Source organism: Pimephales promelas, chromosome 24 (assembly GCF_988280905.1).
Source record: "Pimephales promelas chromosome 24, fPimPro1.hap1.1, whole genome shotgun sequence".
Lineage (NCBI taxonomy): Eukaryota > Metazoa > Chordata > Actinopteri > Cypriniformes > Leuciscidae > Pimephales > Pimephales promelas.
The window spans coordinates 2,029,612-2,055,238 of NC_142792.1; the positions used below are offsets into that span (position 1 = coordinate 2,029,612).

At 37.6% G+C, this 25,627-nt stretch overlaps 1 protein-coding gene across 2 annotated transcripts; it reads right to left on the reverse strand.

Moving 5' to 3' along the window:
- Window positions 1–313: 313 nt before the first annotated feature.
- On the reverse strand, window positions 314–24,606 carry atxn7l1 (ataxin 7 like 1). 2 transcript variants are annotated; one of them, XM_039660691.2, is made up of 13 exons: window positions 24,481–24,606; window positions 23,999–24,045; window positions 23,460–23,564; window positions 19,434–19,513; window positions 17,692–17,875; window positions 16,474–16,886; window positions 15,120–15,202; window positions 14,783–15,030; window positions 11,223–11,385; window positions 10,876–10,997; window positions 9,423–9,602; window positions 6,668–6,938; window positions 314–4,438 (listed from the first exon to the last, which is right to left on the reverse strand). In XM_039660691.2, the coding sequence occupies exons 4-13, from the start codon at window positions 19,447–19,449 to the stop codon at window positions 4,421–4,423; spliced, it is 1,698 nt and encodes a 565-aa protein (XP_039516625.2). In that variant the 5' UTR covers window positions 19,450–19,513; window positions 23,460–23,564; window positions 23,999–24,045; window positions 24,481–24,606; the 3' UTR covers window positions 314–4,420. The 2 variants fall into 2 exon arrangements, with proteins under 2 accessions (XP_039516625.2, XP_039516624.2); XM_039660690.2 differs by having other exon boundaries at window positions 9,423–9,746.
- Window positions 24,607–25,627: the final 1,021 nt, after the last annotated feature.

A 25,627-nucleotide genomic window follows, 5' to 3' on the forward strand; every position in this document is an offset into this window, starting at 1 on the left:
ACATATAGATGATAGTCAGTTAGATACAGTCGGACAGACAGATGATAGACAGATTATAGATAGACAGCTAGATAATATATATATATATGAGTGATAGATAGGCAGATGGATGATAGACAGATTATATACAGATGGTCAGATAGATACAGTCAGACAGACAGATGATAGACAGACAAATTATAGAGAGCTATATGAGACAGATAGATGATATATAGATAGATATATAGATAGATAGAGAGATTCTTCTGTAAGAATAAACCCTAAATAAATAAACTCAACACAGACACTTGAAAACAAATCAAGAACGCAGGCAAGCTGGTAAGAAAAATGTATTTCTGTAACAGCCGAAATGCAAAATATCATCAAACCCGAAAATACACATCTATATCATTGAGAACACATGGGCCAACAGGACACACACTGTATAAAGGACACGGGAATGAGAGAAATGCCTCTGATGAGTGCAGGTATAAAAATAAGGCCTTAGAAATCTTTACAATTGTTACGGCTGGGTCACACTGAAGCACTGAAGGTGTCGCTATAATACATCTATGAACATACGCAAGAGTAAAGGGTGGAAATAACCTCAATAACAGGGCTGATTGTGCAGTGTTATGACAAACCACCTATTTATCAATGGCATTCAATAATAATGGCAAAGTAGTAGACTGCACACATGCAACAATATCAGTAGACGAACCGAACCGATCAGACTGACTGTATAGAGAACATTACAGGATTAATTCATATTGCTTCAGGCGTTTTCCTTTAGATGGAAGCAAGCAGGGTGTCTTTCCTCACAATTCTGACTTTTCTTCAGAATTGCTTGACAATCCTGAGTTATAAGGTCCGAATTGTGAGTTAAAGTCAGGATTGCAAGTTACAAAGTCAGAATTGCAAGTTATAAAGTAAGAATTGCGAGAAATAAAGTCAGAATTGCAAGTTAAAGTCTGAATTGCAAGTTATAAAGTCAGAATTATGTGTTAAAGTCAGGATTGTGAGTTACAAATTTAGAATTGCAAGTTATAAAGTTAGAATTGCGAGATATAAAGTCAGAATTACGTGTTAAAGTCAGGATTGCGAGATATAAAGTCAGGATTGTAAGTTATAAAGTCAGAATCGTGAGTTATAAAGTCAGAATCGCAAGATAGTCAGAATCGTGAGTTATTAAGTCAAAATTGCGAGATATAATGTCAGAATCGCGAGTTATAAAGTCAGAATTAAAAGTTATAAAGTCAGAATTACGAGTTAAAGTCATAATTGCGCGAGATAAAGTCAGAATCATGAGTTATAAAGTCTGAATTGCGAGTTATTAAGTCAGAATCGTGAGTTATAAAGTCATAATCGCGAAATGGTCAGAATCGTGAGTTATAAAGTGTGAATTGTGAGATATAAAATCAGAATTACGTGTTAAAGTCAGAATTGCAAGTTATAAAGTCAGAATTACGAGTTAAAGTCAGAATTACGAGATATAAAGTCAGAATTGCGAGTTAAAGTCAGAATTGCGAATTAAAGTCAGAATTACGAGTTTAAGTCAGAATTGCGAGATATAAAGTCAGAATTGTGAGTTAAAGTCAGAATAACGAGTTTAAGTCAGAATTGCGAGATATAAAGTCAGAATTGTGAGTTAAAGTCAGAATAACGAGTTTAAGTCAGAATTGCGAGATATAAAGTCAGAATTGTGAGTTAAAGTCAGAATAACGAGTTTAAGTCAGAATTGCGAGATATAAAGTCAGAATTGCGAAGTCAGATTTGTGAGTTAAAGTCAGAATTGCGAGATATAAAGTCAGAATAACAAGTTTAAGTCAGAATTGCGAGATATAGTCATAATTGCGAGATATAAAGTCAGAATTGCGAATTAAAGTCAGAATTATGAGATATAAAGTCAGAATTGCGAGATATAGTCAGAATTGCGAGTTAAAGTCAGAATTGTGAGATATAAAGTCAGAATTGCTTGAAAAAAAGTCAGAATTGTGAGATAAAAATTGTTTTATCCGGTGACAGAAACAAGCTTCCATTGTAATCCCACTCAATTCATTGAAAAATCACCCTAGTGAATGAAAATAAGATAAAAAATAAAACAAACAAAAATAAATAAAAAAAATGTAAAAAAAAAAAAATTAAATATAAAATATATATATAAATTAAAATCAAAATTGCACTGCTATGCCATGATAACATTCATTGATTTCTACAAGAGGGACATGTGGTGTGTGTACAATAATAATACTTCATACAGTTACAGTTATTGATGTTCTGGTAGTACACAGTGTTTTTTGTGGCATTATTGGACCAAAACAAAGAGCCATAAGATCAATAAGAGAAAAGGGGGTTCAGATCATAAACATTACAATTGCAATCGGACTCATTCACTTTACTTGACTGGCTTTTCTGAAAAAATATATTATTGTGTCAATAATTCTATAGAATAATCTCTAATGATTGATGTGCAATGGGAAAAGTTAAAACATGTAACGAACATCCTCTCATCCCAGGCCGTTTCCTCTCTTCGCCGTGGATGGATTGGAGAAACTCCACATGGAAGCACTTCTTCACCCATTAGAGACGGCGCTGAAGGCATCCGGGTCGCTTTCTCGCTCTGGTTCGCATTGGCATCAAGGCAACACGGTAAAAATCCTACATGTTTTTTTTTTGAGGGGGGTCACAGCAAACAAGAAGCTGGCTTTCACAGAGCGTATCGTCTTTGCAGTCGAAACAACTATACATGATTCATATATCAATACTTTCATAAATAAAAGAGTACTCAAATCTTGAAGAAAAGTGCACAAAAAATGATCTTTACAGGAGTTCTGTCTCTTTGAATATTAATATTCGTATGTTAGCGATGAAGACCTTCTCAGAGATGAAGCTCAAATGGTAAATTATGACTAAAAGCTTTGGGAAACCTGTTTGGAAATAATCATAATTTTCTGTTTGGTGAGGTTACACACTTGACCTCTGACGTCAACATGAAATATTCAGAGAGATTCAACCTGTCATGATGTGCAGTAATAATTATTTTAATGCATGAGATTTTTTAAAAATAGTCAAGGCTGCATTTGTTTGATCAAAACTACAGTAAATATTGTGAAATAATATTATAATTTAAAATGGCTGTTTTCTATGTGATTATATAGTAAAGTGTAATTTATTCTTGTGATCAAAGCTGTATTTTCACCAGTCTTCAGTGTCACATGATCCTTACTTGAGGATTTGCTGCTCAAGTAACATTTCTGATTATTATATCAGTGTTGAATGTGGAATGATTGATTCTGGGATAAATAGAAAGCATCAATGCATTGCTTAATAATGTAAATAGGAAGTACATCGAGAAGGTCTCTTTGAGAAGGTCTTCATATCAGGTGGTTAAACACTAAAAGGTACACATATTGACCTCATGACATCTTTAAAAAATAAAATTGGCAACAGACTTCGGCTGACTGCCAATACTGACTCACTGCGATGTAACCTTTCCTCTAGAAAACTGTGGGTAAATCATCATTTCAGTTAGTATTCCTTTAAAAAATAATAATCCGAGTGATTATTAAATGGGACGAGAAAAGAAACGTTCGGCCCTTTCGTTTTTAGGTCTATGAAGATACATCTGACTGAGGAAGATCGAAAGCACTAAATCCTTGAACCTCTGAGATATACTAACAATAAATACAAAAAAAAATAATAATAATAATAATAATTATAACAAAAGATATGTACACACATTTCCAACAATAGGGTCTCAATAATACTTAAAACTTTTGAAAATGGCATACAAATATACTTCTGCTCAACATGTGAAGCACTAATCAGGTCAGTTAGAAAATTAATAAAGACGATAAATTATTATACAAAATTCATCACTGGTTAAAGTTGCTTTACAACATGAGTGCGACTCCTGACTTTTTTTAAATCCACAAAACGCTTGTGTGTCAAAAAAACAAATACTCAAAAACCTAAATTCATCCAATTTAGAAAAATACAACTTGCCAAAAAAAAAGAAAAAGAAAAAAAAGCGTGTGTAAAATATTCCCTTGGTAGTTTTTCCCCTCCTTTTGTGTAGTTCAGGCATGAAATTAAGTGCACTTTAGATTGACACGGTTGAGTCTGAAGGGGTTTCCCTCCATCCACATGAAAACCAAAATCAAACTCGTATCGCTGAATGTCTGAAACTGGTTAAATCAAAAGATTCTGAATCTATGTGAAACTGAAGTTGGTGAATATCGTCATTTCAAAAGGAAACGATAGACTTAATCTTCCATAAAGTCTCCAATGACGGGTTTATTCCTAATGGTTGCGGAGTGGAAGAAGCCCTGTAGGGAAGGAGAAGGCAAACGCCGAGACTCAACCGTACAGCGATCAGAGGCAGCGGTGGGATAAAGGCAGGACAGACGGCCCTCAGGAACCACAGGGTCTCCTTCCAGCGTCAGTGAGGGACCTTGGGCTGCAAGAGACTGGAGGTTAGTAGTGTGGCACAATATATCGCAATACAAAAATGCAACAATATATAACGTGGATAGTGTCAATATATCAGTCCTTCCAGAAAAACGCGATTATGCGATCGCGTCAGCCAAAGTCCGTATTTTTCAAATACGCCGCACTTTTGCGGATAAATTGCCGATTTTCGTGCAAAATATGCGCGGCTTGTATGATTTCATAATCCTCGCACTTTCACTGCAAAAAAAAGTCACAAATATCTTATCAGGAAGTTGAAAAAATGTTCACACAAGAGCCGCCGTTTCCCCCTGTTGCCATGGGAACGTTATGAAGTGACGTAATTACGCGACGTGAACATCATCGATAAGATGCTTTTTTATAATTCGTGCGATTATGCGATCGCATGATATGGAGCATAATCAGCCAAAGTCCGTGTTTTTCAAATACGCCGCACTTTCGCGGATAAATTGCAGATTTTTGTGCAAAATATGCGCGGCTTGCATGATTTCATAATCCTCGCACTTTCACTGCAAAAAAAAGTCACAAATATCTTATCAGGAAGTTGAAAAAATGTTCACACAAGAGCCGCCGTTTCCCCGTTGCCATGGGAACGTTATGAAGTGACGTAATTACGCGACGTGAACATCATCGATAAGATGCTTTTTTATAATTCGTGCGATTATGCGATCGCATGATATGGAGCATAATCAGCCAAAGTCCGTATTTTTCAAATACGCCGCACTTTCGCGGATAAATTGCCGATTTTTGTGCAAAATATGCGCGGCTTGCATGATTTCATAATCCTCGCACTTTCATTGCAAAAAAAAGTCACAAATATCTTATCAGGAAGTTGAAAAAATGTTCACACAAGAGCCGCCGTTTCCCCGTTGCCATGGGAACGTTATGAAGTGACGTAATTACGCGACGTGAACATCATCGATAAGATGCTTTTTTTATAATTTGTGAATTCATTTTTACAGAAGTTGTAGCATATTCCTTTTGTGAAGCTACAGAACGTGTCTGAGTCATCAATGTTTTGTAAGTTTGATGTGTTTATTAGGGTCTGAAATATTCCAGCTCTTTCTGTGATGTTTATGCTTGCTTATCATAGGAAGTAGGGATGCACGATATATCGGCATCGGCCGATATTTGCTCATTTTTATGTTATCGTTATCGGCCCGATAATAAAATTTGACTGATATTTTAAAGCTGATAAATAATTAATTATTTCCTTCAACACTTCGAGATGCGCACTGTTCAACATGATTGATCTTAATTGCTTGAAATATGATTGGAATCAAAAACAAAGTGCAAAATGTGCTGTCATATCGGCTACGTGAAATTATAATGAGAACATTACAATTGTGTTAGGGAACGGATTTTGAATGTGAGACTTTTATTTTTGCAATCAGGCTTTCAAAACTTAGATTTATCGGCCGATATATCGATTATCGGCTTTCAAATATAAAGAATTATCGGTTATCGGTATCGGCCAAAATGTTCATATCGGTGCATCCCTAATAGGAAGTAATAAGAAATGACTCATTACATTGAGTGAGAACAGGGCGTTGGGGGATCACTTTTTTCTCTCTTTTTCATCAAACCACAGTTTTTGCAAGTTCCCGCAATTTCATCGCATAAAATTGCATAAATATCCCGCATAATCCATCGCATTTTTAAAGAAAACGGACCGAATAATCAAGGATTTTTGCCCGCAACAATCACAAAAAAACTCTAAAATATATATTGCGTGTGGTTCACCCAAAATAAAAATGTCTGTTTGAGAAAAAATTCAAGTTTTCAGAGTTTTAGTGTCAGTACGGCATTAAACTACTATATGTAATGTTGATTATAATGTGTAATACTGATATGGGGGAATATTTGTGTGGCCTGATAATGATAAATGTCTTGTTACCTTTCAAAAAGTGGCCCACATTATATTAAATGCTCTCAGTGACCGAGAGAAAGCATATTACATAATAGGCTAAAAATATACATAATGCCAGCATTTATAGAAATACATTCTACAAAAAACAGTCATTCAAAATATTTAAAATTGAAAAATATTGAAATAACTTCCTGGCCTGCAAATCCAAATTTTACAATTCCCTCACTTTTTTCAGGCATGTCCTATTTCATACTGATCAGTGAGTGTTGCAAAATTATATCATCCGAACATCTACTAAAGATGCATTTCTGCATTTGGACATGGTGTTGCTAAAGAGAGTGGCTTTACCTGTGTGGCGAGGACGCTGTGGGCCGCTTCCACTGGCGACAGCAGAGCGGGGCTCTTCCTGAATATCCCATCCAGTGCTGTGGATTTGGTGCTTTTACTGGGTTTGTCGCTCGATCCAGAGCTCTTCCTCTTCTTCCCCTCAGAGGAGGTGTAGGACAGTGTGTTGTGAGACGAGACGGCGCCGTGATCCCCGGTGAGCGCCTGCGGGAGGGACAGATCCACGCTGCCGAACCGGGGCTTGGCCCGCATGCTGAGGGCGGCCGTCCCGTTACTAGGGGTGTACCAATACAAGTCAAGTCAAGTATATTTATATAGCGCTTTTCACAATATAGATTTCATCAAAGCAGCTTCACAGTATCAATCAAAACATAATGTTCGCTTGTTAGTGGGAAAACATCCACATTTGGTAGAGCTGATCAAGGGTATTACTGATTGGTTAATTCATTTGAATATCCCCAACTGAGCAAGCCAAAGGCAACAGTGGCAAGGAACCGAAAAGCTCCATCAGCTGACCTAATGGTGTCCTAAAACTGCATCAAGTGACCCAATGGTGCCCTAAAACTGCATCAGGTGACCCAATGATGTCCTAAAACTGCTTCAAGTGACCCAATGGTGTCCTAAAACTCCATCAAGTGACCCAATGGTGTCCTAAAACTGCATCAGCTGACCCAAAGGTGTCCTAAAACGCCATCAAGTGACCCAATGGTGTCCTAAAACTGCATCAGGTGACCCAATGGTGTCCTAAAACTGCATCAAGTGACCCAATGGTGTCCTAAAACTGCATCAGGTGACCCAATGGTGTCCTAAAACTCCATCAAGTGACCCAATGGTGTCCTAAAACTGCATCAGCTGACCCAAAGGTGTCCTAAAACGCCATCAGGTGACCCAATGGTGTCCTAAAACTGCATCAGGTGACCCAATGGTGTCCTAAAACTGCATCAGGTGACCCAATGGTGTCATAAAACTGCTTCAAGTGACCCAATGGTGTCCTAAAATTCCATCAGGTGACTCAATGGTGTCCTAAAACTGCATCAGGTGACCCAATGGTGTCCTAAAACTGCATCAGGTGACCCAATGGTGTCCTAAAACTGCATCAGGTGACCCAATGATGTCCTAAAACTGCATCAGGTGACCCAATGGTGTCCTAAAACTGCATCAGGTGACCCAATGGTGTCCTAAAACTGCATCAGGTGACCCAATGATGTCCTAAAACTGCATCAGGTGACCCAATGGTGTCCTAAAACTCCATCAGGTGACCCAATGGTGTCCTAAAACTGCATCAGGTGACCCAATGGTGTCCTAAAACTCCATCAGGTGACCCAATGGTGTCCTAAAACTGCATCAGGTGACCCAATGGTGTCCTAAAACTGCATCAGGTGACCCAATGGTGTCCTAAAACTCCATCAGGTGACCCAATGGTGTCCTAAAACTGCATCAGGTGACCCAATTGTGTCCTAAAACTGCATCAGCTGACCCAATGGTGTCCTAAAACTCCATCAAGTGATCCAATGGTGTCCTAAAACTGCATCAGGTGACCCAATGGTGTCATAAAACTGCTTCAAGTGACCCAATGGTGTCCTAAAACTGCAAAAGGTGACCCAATGGTGTCCTAAAACTGCATCAGGTGACCCAATGGTGTCCTAAAACTGCATCAGGTGACCCAATGGTGTCCTAAAACTGCATCAGGTGACCCAATGGTGTCCTAAAACTGCATCAGGTGACCCAATGGTGTCCTAAAACTGCATCAGGTGACCCAATGGTGTCCTAAAACTGCATCAGGTGACCCAATGATGTCCTAAAACTGCATCAGGTGACCCAATGGTGTCCTAAAACTCCATCAGGTGACCCAATGGTGTCCTAAAACTCCATCAGGTGACCCAATGGTGTCCTAAAACTGCATCAGGTGACCCAATGGTGTCCTAAAACTGCATCAGGTGACCCAATGGTGTCCTAAAACTCCATCAAGTGATCCAATGGTGTCCTAAAACTGCATCAGGTGACCCAATGGTGTCATAAAACTGCTTCAAGTGACCCAATGGTGTCCTAAAACTGCAAAAGGTGACCCAATGGTGTCCTAAAACTGCATCAGGTGACCCAATGGTGTCCTAAAACTGCATCAGGTGACCCAATGGTGTCCTAAAACTGCATCAGGTGACCCAATGGTGTCCTAAAACTGCATCAGGTGACCCAATGGTGTCCTAAAACTGCATCAGGTGACCCAATGGTGTCCTAAAACTGCATCAGGTGACCCAATGGTGTCCTAAAACTGCATCAGGTGACCCAATGGTGTCCTAAAACTCCATCAAGTGACCCAATGGTGTCCTAAAACTGCATCAGGTGACCCAATGGTGTCCTAAAACTGCATCAGGTGACCCAATGGTGTCCTAAAACTGCATCAGGTGACCCAATGATGTCCTAAAACTCCATCAGGTGACCCAATGGTATGGAATCGTGTGATGGAATCGATATGTATGGAATCGTGACAATATTCTCAAACTACAGTAGATACACTAATTTCAATTTCATCTTTTAAAACTATTATATCATCCTTGTTCATGGACACATGCAGTTGCTTCTCCGCATAGTCATTTTGTGTTTTAAATTGTATTTAATATAGTTGTTAACCTGTATGCATTTCTAATGTAGCCCTATTTCTTTTCCCTAAGTGGTTATTCCACTTGTCAGGCCGGCATTGTAAATAAGAACTTGTTCTTAATGACTTGCCTGTAAATGAATAATAAGAGGGTGTGGTTACCCGTTACTGATGTGCGGTGGGAGATGGTAGCTGTTCCCGCTGTTCCTGTAAGCCGCTGATTCAGAAGCGGGAGGCGCTTTCCGTCTTTTAGGTCCCGCTCCTTCCCCTGAGGCCTTCGGCGTCCTGGCCGGTTTATTCCTCTGCAGTCGGGGTCCGGGGTCGGCTCCGGGGTCAGGGTCCCTGATGCAGAAAACACCAGCGCCGTTATGAGAGAGAGAGGAGGAGAGCATCGAGACGCTGTCCACAGGAGCCGTGAGAAACGCTGAGCCCAGGGGAGAGACTTCAGGTGAGCTTGTCATGCTCTCCACCGCTAGAGGGACTTTCCTGTGGCAAACAGGATATGACATCACCAGTCTGTGGTAGGAAGCTATGTGGCATGTTAACCTAAATAATGTGCATTTACAGAGCGAAAGAAAGCATTGCGTGCGATTACACAGCTCGACTCAAGCCAGTTGATTTCAGTTGATTCTGGCTAAACCTAAAACAAACATTTTTTTATAAAAATTGTAACATTTTATTTTGCATAAAGAAAATTGCTAACACTTTACAAAAAGGTGTCATTTAACATTAGATAATAAATTAACTAACAATGAACAAAACATTTGTTATGGGATTTATTCATCTTTGTTAATATTATACATGTTAGATCACAGTGCATTAGATAATGTTAAACACAAATTTTGATTTTAATAATGCATTAGCAAATATTGAAATGAACATTAATTTAGTTAATATGAATTTAGAATGAACAATACTATCTAAAGTATTTCACTAATGAAACCTTATTGTTACCAAGACAATGCAATCTATTATCGGGATGCATAGCAATATTAATTCCATCAAGTTATATTTTTAATGCATTATAAAATATAATTTATATTTTACGTTTTATTATTATTATATATAGTTTATATTAATGTTATTATTAAACATAAAACTTTTCAGATATTATTAAATAATAATTACAATTATTAAATAAACATTTGTAAATGTGCTTAACTGCCATGAAAAGTTTCACTAATAATTATTTACTTTTATTTATTAACATTAATATTTATGTCATTTTTTCAGTTTAATAATTGTAAAAATATTATAAATTATAAATATCAATAGAAAATGATGTTTAACCACTTGTTTAATAATGTCATAATTTATTTATATATTTTTTTTTAATGCAAAATACCTTTTTTGGGCGGGGATGAAATAAATATATTGCATAAAGAATTTTTTTTTTAAAATAAATAAATAAAATATCAAAATAATGTGCAAATACAAACGTTTAAAATAGTCCTAAAAAGTCTTTATTTTCCTAACACACATTTGTTTTTTAATTTTGATTTTGGGATGAAATGCCACCCTAATATATGAAAGCTTTTCTGAAGTATTCACCCATTAATTCTCCCCCAATGTGTCCACAATAGCACAAGCAGAGAGAGAGAAACGTGTAACTCACCTCCACATGAGAGAGTTGACGTGTTTCTCCACCATGCAGTGAAGAGCCAGCCTGACCCGATCCCACCGCCTGTCGAACACGTAGTGACCTCGTCCCATCATCCGACTGCTGAACGCACAACACTAACACACAGAGAATGTGTTTCTCAGATTATATTACTTAAAGGGACAGTTCACCCAAAAATGAAAATTAGTCAAACACACCTAGGATGGCTTGAGTGTGAGTAAATCATGAGCTAATTTTAATTTTTGGGTGAACTGTCCCTTTAATGTGTATACAGCAATATAAAGGGTCCCAAACACAACAGACAAACAGCCGTCAGTGATGAAGGGTGGAGTTCAGCTCACGCTCAGGGGTTGTGGGTGTCGTGGAGAATAATGGCACGTCAGCTTCTCCGTCTCTTCAGGAAGATCCACTTCTCCTTCATCGCTGGACAGACGTGAGTCTCCGCTGATTCTCTGCCAGTCGAGCGCAGGTTCGGGAGCAGAGCTGAGCGCGACACCACACACACTGCAGAGGAACACATCATCATCTGAGAACCTTCTTGGTTATTCTTATGGCATATAACCTGTTCATCTCTCTATCGTGTGTAATGTTGCTGTTTGAGCATGAAAAAGAGTTATTCTCTATATCAGTGTCAGTGTTTCTGAACTCCATTGTAGTCTTGAGTTTCTTCCGGGAACGAACACGTCACAATATTCCTCATTATAATAATTCATGCGCAGAATAAAGGGGCGGGGCCTAGTTGAGTTAATTAGTAGTGTGTTAAACTGGTGGTTACGGTATAAGGGGCGGGACATTTCCCAAACACACTTGAAGCGCTTGACTAATCACAACACACTGCTCCAGCCTAGGCTTGCCGCGATAGACGGTGTTGACGGTGTTACCGGTTTTAAGCCCCATCACCGGTGACATCACTTTCCCACCGTGACACCGCGATGTCTTGACTTTTTTTTTTTAAAGTATTCGTTTTTGCTAAAATATTTATTTGAATTAATTAAAAATAATAATTTTCAATTATTTAGTTCTGAAGAGAGCATTATAATTAAAAATGAACTGCGCAACGCGTGCCGTCACGTCACAGATCAGCAAGCATCAGGATTCCATTTAGCACGTGTGGAGACGAGAACGAGTCAAATTACAGAAAAGCAAGATAATGGCGGAAGATTTGGTGTCAAAACGCAATGCAAAAGCGCCTGTTTGGCAATATTTTGGCCAATATATATTAATGTTAATAAATGCCAATTTATAGTGTTTTACTTTTTTTTTAGAGTGCTGTCATTTATGTAGGCTAAGGTCCTTTTTAAAGTTTTTATTTTATATTCGTCTCTTTTTATTTGGTTTTATCTTATTTAAACTTTGTTTAATTTATTTAGGCCTATTTTGTTTTCTTATTCGTTAATAAACGTTTTATTATTTTTTTTTGGGCCCACAGTTTGCCGATTTTCACTTTATTTTTATTCGTTCGTTATGCTAATAAAAGTTCTGTCTATATTTTATTCGTTTATTATTCTAATAAAAGTGCTGTCTAAATAAAAGTTTATTGTCAGCGAGTTGTTTTTTTTTTTTTTTTTTTTTTTTTGTCCATTCCAGCAATTGACGCTGAATTGCAATTGACGCTTATTTCGAAAGTGAAAGTATGTCATTTATGTAGGCTAAGGTCCGTTTTGAAGTTTTTATTTTATATTCGTCTCTTTTTAATTGGTTTTATCTCATTTAAACTTTGTGTAATTTATTTAGGCCTATTTTATTTTCTTATTCGTTAATAGGCCTAAACGTTTTATGGTTCTTATTTGTTTGGGCCCACATTTTGCCGATTTTCACTTTTTTCAGCCTATGCATGGGGTTATTTTTATTCGTTCGTTATGCTAATAAAAGTCTATAAATAAAAGTTTTATTATCAGCGAGTTGTTTTTTTTGTCCATTCAAGCAATTGACGCTTATTTCGAAAGTGAAAGTATAACGCGCACGCATTTAAAAGCTATTTAACCCCCCCGCCCTGCCCTCCACGGTGACACCGGGATTACCGGTGTTGTCACACGTCGATTAACCGGTGGGAAATTTTCCTCACCGCGGCAACCCTACTCCAGCCGACCAATCAGAGCACAGTGTGCTTTCAGAAGGAGGGGCTTCATAGAGACAAGAGCGTTACTGACAGACTGGGAAGAGAGGAGCCGCAACAATGGAGAATATGAGGAGAATAATCAACATTCAAGCAGGAAAACCTGCTCTAGATGAGAAAAAAAAAAAAAACATTAAAACTTAAATAAGACATAATAGGTCAAAACAGATGCATAAGAAATAAAAATAATAATAACCTCTGTTAGTCTAGGGCTAAGCATTATACTAAATATTCACAATTTGCAATTTAAAATCAAGTAACGTGAATATTGCAATGGTTTTAAAATGCACTTTTATTTGCCATTTCATTATGTTGTATCATTATTTGTATATAATTTCACAATCTATTCTTGTCCCAATTTAAACTTTAGTAGCAAAAATACAATTCTGTGAATCAGTTCCAAAGGTTCGTCAATTCAGGTCTCAACGGTTCAAAATGTTTAGTAAAAATATTTAGGAAAAGTTTAAAGATAAAAGTTTATTAAAGATTAAGTTTATAGTTCGTTAATATGTTGGTCAATATATATAAAAAAGATATCATGTGTTGATATATTGATAAACGGATTGATTTAACAACATTTTTACTGTTTTACTTCTTAAAGCAAATATTTTGAACCTAAGTGGCAACAATGGTTCAGATTAGTGTTGTCAAAAAACTCGGTACTTCGGTACCAAGTCGGTACTAAAAAAAAAAAAATGTTACGGTACCAGCTTTTCTAGGTACCGAGTACCAGGTTAATCCAGTTCTGTTCTAGACGCGATGTCTGAAACGTGCACAGTTGCGTCCTCTTTATAACGCTGATATGGCTCTCTCTCTCTCTGAATCCACTTGTTGACACGAAAGGAGGAAAGAGCCACATATGGAAATATTTTGGATTAGGCTAATGTCACGTTGCCATAAGAGGCCGATTACATGCAAATTCGCAATTTCAAATATAGGCGTGATTCAAGCGCGCTCATAATAAAAACTCGTTGGCGTTGCATAGCAACGACAGACGCCGCGTGAGAGCAAGCGCTTTGGAAAGAATAAGCACGCGCAAAAATATAATTAAAAAACACGCGCGACATGTGAACGGCCTCTAAAGTGCTTTCGGGGTAGTTTTACGAGTACATGAGCACAGTAGTATCTACCCGACACCAGAGTACTACTGGTATTAGTATTATCATTTAATGTCAATGCCAGTTCTAGGCGTATTCTTGCCTTTATAACTCAGCAGGTTTAAAAAGCCTTTTTAAAATTAAATATGAATGCAGTTTTAGATTAATAAAAGGACAGTCAAGTCAAATAAAACATGTTTTATGGTAATGCTACAAAGATACCATTCATCAACATTACTTAGTTATCAACACATTGAGTGAACAATATATGTTTACAACATTAATTAATGTTTGAAAATGTTATTTATTACAAACACCTGATTGTTCATGTTTGTTCACTTAATTCATTGTGCATTAAATAAATAATGGATTAAAACTTTACAAACAACTTTAAAAATGTGTTAGTGTATACTATTGTTTATTTTAGGTCATTTTATCTAATCTTTTTCTAAAGTGTTTATAATACGAATGTACAGTTTCCATACTTGTAACCGTGATAAACACTTAAATATATGTAAATTTAAACTAAGCTTTGGTACCGAAATTGGTACCGAGAACCGTGAATTTTAACTGGTATCGGTACCGAATACTGAAATTTTGGTACCGTGACAACACTAGTTCAGGTGATTGTGTGAGCGCTTTAAGATGGAAGACTAATCCTACAATCAGTGTAGTCGGCAGGACGTACCTGTGCAAGTGTGAATTGGCCAGCCTCAGTTTGAGAGTGGGAGTGGTCTTGCCATTGGTACAGCTTGCGGATTGGCTGGGTGCTGTGTCATGTGACTGCGTGACCTGCACTGATTGGCTGCCTGCTTGAACTTCCTGCTTTTTTTGCCCCACCTCCTTCTCCTTCGCCCGTCCCTTATGCTCCGCTAGAAGAAAGTCGAAGTCTCTCCTCCGTCCTGGGACGGCTCGCCGGTGGGTCAAAGAGTGAGTCTAGAACACACATGATCAAACACACGTTGTGAACCGCAACACAGCGAACATTCAAACCAACAGATGTGATTAGGAGTAACGATACCAACCTTACAGGTTAACGAACGAGTGCAGGCCCGCTTCGTCTCTGGGTCTAAAACCCCACAGTGTTTATTAGGATCAAACACTCGACCTGTACAACAAAAAGAGAGGGACTTTATAGTGTTATTTTCAGCTACATATAATGTATTTGATGTATTATATTGCATTAATATATTATGCACTATTTCATAAAATGCAGTAATTATTTTGTATCTTTTTGTATGTGTATATGAAGAGTTCAGATGCAAAAGCCTCTAAATGCCATTTGAAATTTTCTTCTAAAATGATCATTTTTATCAAGCTTGTATATTTATTGAAATTACTGAAAATAAATATACAAGCTTGATAAAAATGATCATTTTAGAAGAAAATTTCAAATGGCATTTAGAGGCTTTTGCATCTGAACTCTTCATATATATATATATATATATATATATACACACACACACACACACGCATATGTGTGTGTGTGTGTGCGTGTGCGTCTGTGTGTGTGTGTAACTGAGAAATCTCTGAGAAACTGTGGCTCAGGCGGTTTCAAACAGTCGTGATTACAGGAACAGTCCCAGGATCAGCCGAAAGCCGCATAAATCAGGCCGAGAGCCGAGTAAACAACATACGGAGAGGGACGAGGAGGATAACCAGAGAGTTACGACTAAACATTCATGCTTCCAGGCGAACAACAACTCTACAAAACATAAACCACTCAACTTGAGTTTGATTTATTTCCTTTATTTCTTGTTCATCCTTTTGATTTGTGTTTTTTATTTCTCTCTCACCCGTTTTAAAACACATAAAATTAAATAAATAAAAAACAACCTCAGACTATATACACAAATATGTTTGTTATTTTAAATTGTTATAGTGTTTCTTTAACATTTTAAAATTATTTTTAATTATTACATTTTCATTTTTTTTATTTTGTTGCGCATTTTGTATTTTTTATATTTATTTCATTTATTTTATTTCTATTTAGCTTTATTTTTTATTATTATTTTTGTAGGTTTTTTTAAATATATATATATATTAAATTTCAGTTTTATTTGAATAAACCAATCATATTTTAATAGTTTTAGTTAACAATAACAGCACAGCATAAAACAAAGTAAAAAAAAAAAAAAAATTTCAAATTCAACTATATAAAACGACTTTTCCTTATTGATGACATCACAAAGCCTATACAGGCAGAGGAAAATAATATTAACCAATAATATAATAATACTATTCCAATCAAATCCTGTCGGAAGACAAAAAGTGGTTTCCTACATTATTTCTAGTTAAATTCTAAGTTTCTCTAAAAAATAAAAATAATAAAAAAAACACAGCAAATTACATTTTTCTCAAAGCGTGTTTTCTACTCACCCGAAACTCTCCGAGGCCTCCCGCCTTTGGCTCCATTCTGATGCTTCTTGTCTGGAGGAGAAGGCGGGACTATCGGTCTCCTGTCCAATAGGGATGGAGACCTGGAGGGTGAGGGGGCGGGGCGTTTCTCCAAGGGTGACCGTGAAGGGCTGGGCCGCCTGTCAATCAGCGACGGAGGCGTGGTGGAGCGAGGAGTCCCGGGACCGCGGCCGTTCAGGAACTTCTCCTGGATCTTGTGAGATGCTGGTGACGTCGAGGAGGACTTGAGAGGAGCGGGTGATGGAGAGGAAGACGAGGAAGAGAAAGAAAGAGAAGAGCCCGTTGTGGGAGACGAAGAGTTGACTTTGATGTGCGCTCCGTCCGATCGGTGGAAACACGGCATCTTCTCCAGACTCACCACCGGTAAAGACACGCTACAGAACAAAAGATTGAGCATTTAAAAGACACAAAGTGTCACATTTTATTAGTCTAACACAAGTTTTGGGACAAAATAGACACACAAGTTGCCATTTAAAGGTTTTGGGTCAGTATAATTAAAAAAAAAATATATATATATATATATACCTACCTACCTAACTATCCATCTATTACTAATTCAGCAAGGGTGCATTAAATTAAATTGATTAAAAGTCAAGAAAGACATTTAAATTGTTACAAAATATTTATATTTCAAATAAATTCTGTTCTTTTCAATTTTCTATTCATCAAAGAATCCTTTTTTTTTTTTTATCAGTTTCCACAAAAATATAATATAATAATAACAGCACAACGGTTTTCAACTCTGATAATAATCAGAAATATTTCTTGAGCAGTAAATCATCATATGCTGAAAATTCAGGTTCGATCGCAGTGATAAATTGCATTTCACAATATATTCATAAGCTATTTTACATTATATTAATATTTCACAATTGTTACCGTATTTTTGAACAGCTTTGATGAGCAGAAGAGACTCTGAAATCTTACCGACTACAAACTTTGTGTAAATATTATAAACATTAACTGTGCCTAATTTTATTTTTTACAGATTAGACATATTTCTCTAAAGTTCAATACATAATGAACACAGCCAAACTAATATTAATATTTTGTTTCTTTGTGAATATGCCTACAAACACTCTGCTTTATCACACACACACACACACACACACAGTCTAGAACACTAAAGTGAACCGATATAATCCTGTGTTTGTCAGGGAAGGGCAGTGTTGGACCCACCAGGCCTTGGCTCGCGCTCCCTTGGGCGGATAGACGGCCAGCGGGGCCTTGCTGAAGCGGGAGTGTGGGTAATCTCGAGGAACCCGGAAGGGAAGGGGATCCACCTCGCTTTGACCCGCAGACATCTTGGCCTTGACAGGAACCAGAGGAGTCCTGGAGCCGCTGGGCGAGCAGTGTCTCCTCTCTGAACACACAAGAAAATACTGCTAAAATCATGTGTGTTTGAACTTGTTCTTAAAGGGATACTTCAGGATTTAGGTCAATAGCTGTGCTTTATTTATGATAAAACACGGCTATGACCGCTTCACCAAACGGTTCTGTGCATCACTGCGCAACACTGCAGTTCCTATGTTGTGTTCGTATGTTTATTTGAGCTTTCATGAATATATTACACACTGGAGTATTGTTGCTGTTCACGGTCAGGGACTATTTTTTCTAGCGGAAGGAAGGCTTTTAGTGATTTTACTTCATGAAAGTTGCACTAATACATTTTTTTTTTTGTACTTTAATATTTTTATTGTGTGGTAACCGTTTTATAAAAGCAATAAGGTACTCGAGGCGAGTCCTGTATCGTGAATGTGTAATGACTGTATTGCTCCGCTTCGCACAATTAATCGCAATGAAACCGCATGCGATTTGAATTTGATTCACAGCAATAAAACAAACTCGTCAACTCCGACACTTTCTTCAAATTTTCGTGTGACAATGTGTCGTGAGACTTACTTTATATTTCAAGCAAAACCGCGAAACATGAATACTAGGGCTGGGTATTGAGACAAATTTCACAATTCGATTGGATTTCGATTCACAAGCTTGCAATTCGATTCGATTTCGATTCAATATTGATTATTTTGGATATCAGTTACAATAAATGGCAATTTTTCTCAAGGGAATCAAATCTCTTAACTAATGCTGTAAACTATGGGAGACTAGTTGTAGGCTTCATTAGCCTAATATGAAGGTAATAATGAATGAATCACTTAAATTACACTTTTATTTATTTTTATAATAAGAAGATTATATGAAATATAAACATTTAAATGGTGGCTGTCATAAAAAACTTGCCAGATTTATTCAAATATGCATTAAATATTGAAGAACATTAAGATTATAATGCATATGTAATATGGTGTATATATTTAGTAAAATGCTCCTCTCTGGAGTTATTTTTTTCTAGCTGACTAACGAGTTTATGTGGGTTTTTGAGGTAAATATGACGATGACATTGATTGCAAGCTGTTTAACTGACGTCTTTCCACGGTTGAAACGCTGATTGAGTGAATCAATGTGACATATGGATTTGGATAAGTTGTCCTCTATCTTTAACACACTTTCAGATGCTCATTCATGTTTATTTCGGTCTGTGACTGGTATTATTAACCCAGAAGAGAGATCAGCGCTGCTGCTTCTCATGCCACAGCGCCAAAACGCTATTTGTGTTTTTGAATTTCTAAAGAAAATGGACGTAATTTGAAAATTGAGACTTTGTTTCATATCAATAGCAACAAAGGACAAAGATTATTGCGTTTTTTTGGATGCGCGCAGCCGCGATACAATGTCCCATTCATTCAAATGAAACAGGATGACTAATCGATTCTTGAGATTTAAGAATCGATATCGGTTCGTAAAAAAGAGAATCGATTAATATCGAGAAATCTATATTTATTACCCAGCCCTACACAAATACATAATCCAGTCCAAGCTATTAACTGACATGCCAACAGAAATGCTAATCCACTTACGGTTCTTGCTATGCATGGCTGTGGACGGGTCGAGGTGGACGCGCTCCTCTCTTCTCACTGTTCAGCTGTTCCCCAACAATCTGCAACCACAAACACTCGTTACCACACACAACGCCACACAAATCACACTTATAATCGATGTATGGCGTTTCAAAACATTACACTGTATGAGCCAGACTATGAAAACAAACAAGGATGTTTTTCTGTTTTTCGTAGTGAATTATAATAATAATTATTGGATCTGGCAGCCTTGGCCTTAACATCGAGTCTCGTCTGCCAGTGAATCTCAGCCAAGAGCCACAACAGTGTTTGCCAGGTCTCAAAAGAGCAGATTTCAGAGGCTCTGTTTGGACACGGCTGACGGGGAGAGCCCCTCGCTCGAGAGAGGAACAATGGTCTGTTCGCTCTGACCGCAGGGGTGATTCAGCATGGGGACGGTCTGAATACAAGGCAGGTGTGCAAATATAAGCCTGTAGGCGTACAGTATCCAGTGCAGCTGGCCGGAGAAAACAATTACACAAATTAAAAACTCCATCGTGTTCACAGGTATGCTGATGCTCTGATGAAGACTAATCTATAGCCATGTTTCCATCCGCTTGTTTTTATGTGCATTTTGGGATATCGCTTTAAAAACTGCTGGATTGACACGGCTAAATACTACTACTTTTTATATTTTTTTAGCTAGAAGTATTAAAAATGCTCAGGGTTTGTGATGTATTATAAAAATTGTATGTTGGTGAGGTTGAAGCAGCATAAAGACAAGTCTTCTTACTACTAACTTGAGTCGGACCCTTTTATCCGGGGGGAAAAAAACATGCGGATAAAAAAACATAAATTCCTCAATGCGCATTGTGACTTAAAGGAGTAGTTCACTTTTAAAAAATCTTTTGCTGATAATTTACTCATCCCCATGTCATCCAAGATGTCCATGTCTTTCTTTCTTCAGTCGAAAAGAAATTAAGGTTTTTGATGAAAACATTCCAGGATTTTTCTCCATATAATGGACTTCAATGGGGACCAAACGGTTCAAGGTCGAAAAGACAGTTTCAGTGCAGCTTCAAAAGGCTTTAAACGACAACGACGATGAATAAGGGTCTTATCAAGCGAAACGATCGCTCATTTAATAAATAAAAACAAAGTTTAAGTTTTATAAGCTCAAATGCTCGCCTTGCTCTGTTCTGTGATGCGCGTTCGTGACTCTCCTGTTCAAACTCGTTTATCAAAATGAATGAATCTTTTTTCGTGTCATTTGGTTCATTCAACGAAACTTCGAGAAACTTTACGAAGACACAGGTTACAATCACTCAGTCACAGTAGAATAATTCACATCATGTGAGAGAGAGAACTCTGATTGGCAGCGAACAAAACTGCACGAGAATAAAAGCGAAAGTGATGAAAGAGAGCAAAGAAGTCCAGTTGTTAGGGCGTGTAATAATTGTAGGTAATCTTACCTGAATGCACTAATATTTTTATGATAACGTGAGCCGACTGAAATGAAGAAAGTGATCAGCATCACTGATATTCACAGATTTCTATATCTGCAGTCTTAGTTTCACTTTCTGTTCTTGAATGACGAGTATAGACTATTGATGCCTGCTGATGTAGACAGATTGATAGCTTGGTGTTTCCGGGGCTTTACTGGCTCAAGATATGACTCCAGTGAAAGTCAGTGGGATTAGTTTTATATCCCACTTATGCCAGATATAAATCATTGGTCGAAACACATCTCTGTCAAACAAGCTCAGAGTAACAATAATTGTACCCGGATAAAACGTCAGTTCTCTTGGCATTAAAAAAAAACATTTTCAAACGTATTAAATGAGGTAGAAGTTGTGTGGCAGTGGCTTCCACCCGTGAGAGTGTGTGTGTGTGTGTGTGTGTGCGATTAGCGTCTCCCCGTCTGACAGGCACCAGCTGAGCTGCGTTTGTTTACATCCGGTCCGCGACCCTAGCGAAGCCTCGTCCCGCCGCAAACCTCACGACACACTCTCAAAACATACAAAGCTAAGCTAACACGCGGAAAACACACACACACGTCGTCGGTGATCGGTCGGGGAGAATCACTTACCCAACTTGAGCTTGAGGGGATGGAAGGAAAAAAAGAAAGCAGAAACGAACACGTGAGAATAACACGCCTCCCGTGTGTCTGAAGGCGTCCCGTCCGCTTTCTGTGTTTAAGCCGTGACCCCTGCGCTGAACCCCAGCACAAGCTGCCGGTCCCGGAGAGAGAGGGGCGAGGGGGACCGCGGATACGAAACCGAAGGGCCGTCCGTGCACGAGCGAGCTTTACCTCTCCAAACACACATGCTGAGGCCGAGGAAAACAACGCGAGCTGAGGATTGACTGATGGAGTGTTTCTGCGTGCTTTTTCAGAGGAGAAAGACCCGCTTTGTGTTTTTGTTTTTTACATTACCCATAAAGGTTTATAGAGCAACAATAACAACATTTTAGAAAGCACACCAAGGCTCGAGAAATGCACAAATGTAACAATGGCCCTCGTACAGCTGATGTTGAGCAGCAAGCCTTTACTGACAGGCTCAACGATCACATAACCTATGCAACATCATAAAGCCAAAACATCAAAAATACTAAAAATGGAAGATTATAAGATAATGATACATATGAACAACAACAACAAAACTTAAAGAAATAGAATATCCAAATCTTTATTTAATCCCTTAAGTGCAACAATATCTAATGTGTAAATCTATCTATTTATCTATGTATCTATGTATCTATGCATCTATCTATCTATCTATCTATCTATCTATCTATCTATCTATCTATCTATCTATCTATCTATCTATCTATCTATCTATCTATCTATCTATCTATCTATCTATCTATCTATAAATCTATCTATCTATCTATCTATAAATCTATCTATCTATCTCTATCTATAAATCTATCTATAAATCCATCTATCTATAAATCTATGTATGTATGAATGTATCTATCAATATAACTATCTATGTAACTATCTATCCACTTTTTTGCTTCAAATTAAAAGCTGCAATATTTCTAATATTACTGTTTGATTTCATTTATGGCTTATTCTACAACTCCACGACTAATCCTACAACTCCTCTGTGTCTCTCACCCACAATGCCCGGCTCTAAGAGAAGGTTTGGTTGGTGACATTTGCTAAATTAAAGGCATGTTAAACACGTCTGAGGTTTAAACCGGCTGTTCTATGGGAAACGACACGTATAATAATGAACACAGCAAATGACTCTTGCTCTATTATAACCGTACACCAGACCATTAACAGGTTACTTGAGCATTTCATCTATATATTTAGCTCTAGCCATAGAATTAAGGGTTCAGTTTAATCAGCAGTGTCTACTACGACAAATATATAACTATCATTATTGCTCAAACTCAAGGTTAGTGATTTGAACAAAGACTACAGACGCGAATCAAGCAATCAGACTTACAATTACCCACCCAGGTCATTAATATCAGCAGGCATGCCACAATTATTAATCGTTGTAATTTGATATAACAGCAATTATTTTATATAACTGCAATAATTATGCAGTTTAAATTTCAATTCTGTTTTACACTGTAAAAAACACTGTTGTAATGTGCACAAAAATAGTCAAATTATTTTGTTATGTTATATTATAATATATCAATTTTCACAGCATTAAAGAAAATCATATGGGAATTTTTAATTATAATTTTATTAAAATGTTATATACAACTTAAGGCTTGAACAAAACATTGCAATTATTTCTTTGTATGACATTTAACATTCAGTGACAAGCCTAAAATATCAGATCTAAAAATGGAATTAAGAGATTATTTATTCTCTCTAAATGAACAAATAACTGCACAATAAAACCCAAAACAGCTGACGACGGATCTATCCCAGAAAAATCAATCACATAATGAGTTTCTGAACTGAACAACCGGTCAACTTGAAACACACACTTCCCTGCACTGCACTTATGTCAAGAAAACCGTGAATCCGTATCATTACAGTGGAAACGACGGGTCACGTTGTGGCCGACACACACTTACCGTAATGAGTCAGGACGTCCCGAGGCTTAACGACTGTGTTGCAGACATGGCAAACGACGGGTTTGAAATCCTCATGGGTTGAGATGTGATCATACACGATCATACCTACAGCCCAGAGAGAGAGGGACAACATCTGAATATCACATCTTTTCCCTTTACAAGTGTATTTGAAATGGTCATGTGGCGTAACAAACAAACATGATCATCTTTTTCTCTCAAAGCGAACATGAAAAGTGCCAATCACTCTCTTAAATTAACGGAATAATCATTTTACAGTCATAAGCGATATGAAATTATTTTGGGAGCTTGTGCATTTTTTCCACTTTCTTAAATAAAACATACTTGAAGTAATATTTCACTGATAGCATGAAATAATACAATGTGTAATAATAATTTGTGTTAGCAAGCTGTATCAACTGATGAAATTTTGGTACAGAACATTATTGAAAAGTTATTGTAGCTGCAAACAGCGAGAATGCAACAATAGCATGATGACACAAGAAGAAATCAACATGACACACACACACACACACACTCACCTGCTTTACTGAGTTTGATCACCTCTGCGCCCTTCAAGAGTAAAGATCTGAAAATATAAAAATAAATCAATCTCGCTGCATGCATGCATTAGACTGACACTGTAACCAAACAGTTACCTAACATGCACAGTTACAAATACTGGTAGCTAGATGGCTGTCTTGATCCAGTAATGCAACACATACACACACACACACACACACGCACAAACAAACGCGCATGCAGAGAGAGTGTCTAAACTTATACACACTCCGTCTCATGAGCCACTAACATCCATGCATTCACGTGTAAACTACTGAAGAGCCTGACACCTGTCAATCACTCATGAATGCATGCGTGTTTACGGCGTGTTGTTTATGCAGCGGCGCAGATGCACGAGAGGACACGCGCGAGCGCGCACGCACGATCTCCCGTTCTCGACCCCGACATCAACAAGCGTCGTACTGCGGTTGAACGAGTGTGTGAGGGCAGTAATGTGACTTACAATGTGCGTTGTGGCTCCTGTGTGCAGTGTGAGCGCGCGGCGGTACAGCGTCGCCATTGCTCTTCCTTCTTCCTTCACAGACTGAGAGACGAGCGAGCGAGAGAAACATATGACGTCACCTTCGCCAGCGTTCGGCCAGTGTTCGGCTCGGAAAGGTGAAAGGTTGAACGTGTACAGTACATCAAAACATGTATCCTCTTGCGACCCAATTCCGTTATATCTTTTATAACATAGTTGCGAATCATCTTTCGGTTAAAAATCCTGAAACCCAAATATTGATTGGTGAATAAAACATTTTGAATTTTTTTTTTTAAACAACCGAGTCCTGGTGTCTACTACAGAGTGGCATAACATATTAATAATTTTTTTCAAAAATGTTTTTTTTAAACCATTTGTTTATTTTGCTCTAAACAATGTGATGACATGTAAAAAGCTAAGTTCAAAATATTTTTTTCTGGGTCTCATGTACACTACAGTTATAGTTATTTTCATTATTTTAAGTAGTGTACTAAATCAGCCCGTCCTGCACTAAATGTACAACCACAGCACAACACAACAACACGTCTCGCTGAGAGATGAAGAGCATATGTGAGACAAATAAGCCAAACTCGGACAGTCAGGGGGAGAACACCTGTAGGACATTATTACAATCTCTTTTGACACTCAAAAACATCCAGACTCCGACCTTACGAATGAACCACCATATTGAGGCATTCGCTCCGGATAATGTTTGGCTTGTTCTTTTCACAAATTGTGATCAGAGAAGTCACAGGATGAGCCAGCAAACAAAAGCGCTATTATACCAGAAGCAAACCCAGATTTATTTGGGTAAGAAATCACCCTTTCTCCCCAGAAGCACAAAACAAGAGCTATCGGGCCTGCTTAGATTGATGTTCAAACACTACCAAGTGCACTTCACAGTCAATTTTATTCATCAAAATAAGGAAAAAGAAACAAAAGCATGAACAAGAATGGAAGTAAAACAAAGAAAAGCCTTTAGGAAGGAACTCCAGCACCATTAGAAATGCTTAATACTGCATAAAACACTGCATCGATAACAATATAAAAGCAAAATAAACATGAAACTACAATTTTCAAATGCAAAAAATACTCGCTGTGAAAATGTACACACCAAGGACGGATAATG

Coding starts and splice junctions, on each gene's coding strand:
- atxn7l1 (XM_039660690.2), bottom strand. Junction 16,887..17,691: donor GGAGCGCGAGCCAAGGCCTG/GTGGGTCCAACA, acceptor TTTGTTCTGTAG/CGTGTCTTTACCGGTGGTGA. Junction 10,998..11,222: donor GACACCCACAACCCCTGAGC/GTGAGCTGAACT, acceptor TCTGTGTGTTAG/TGTTGTGCGTTCAGCAGTCG.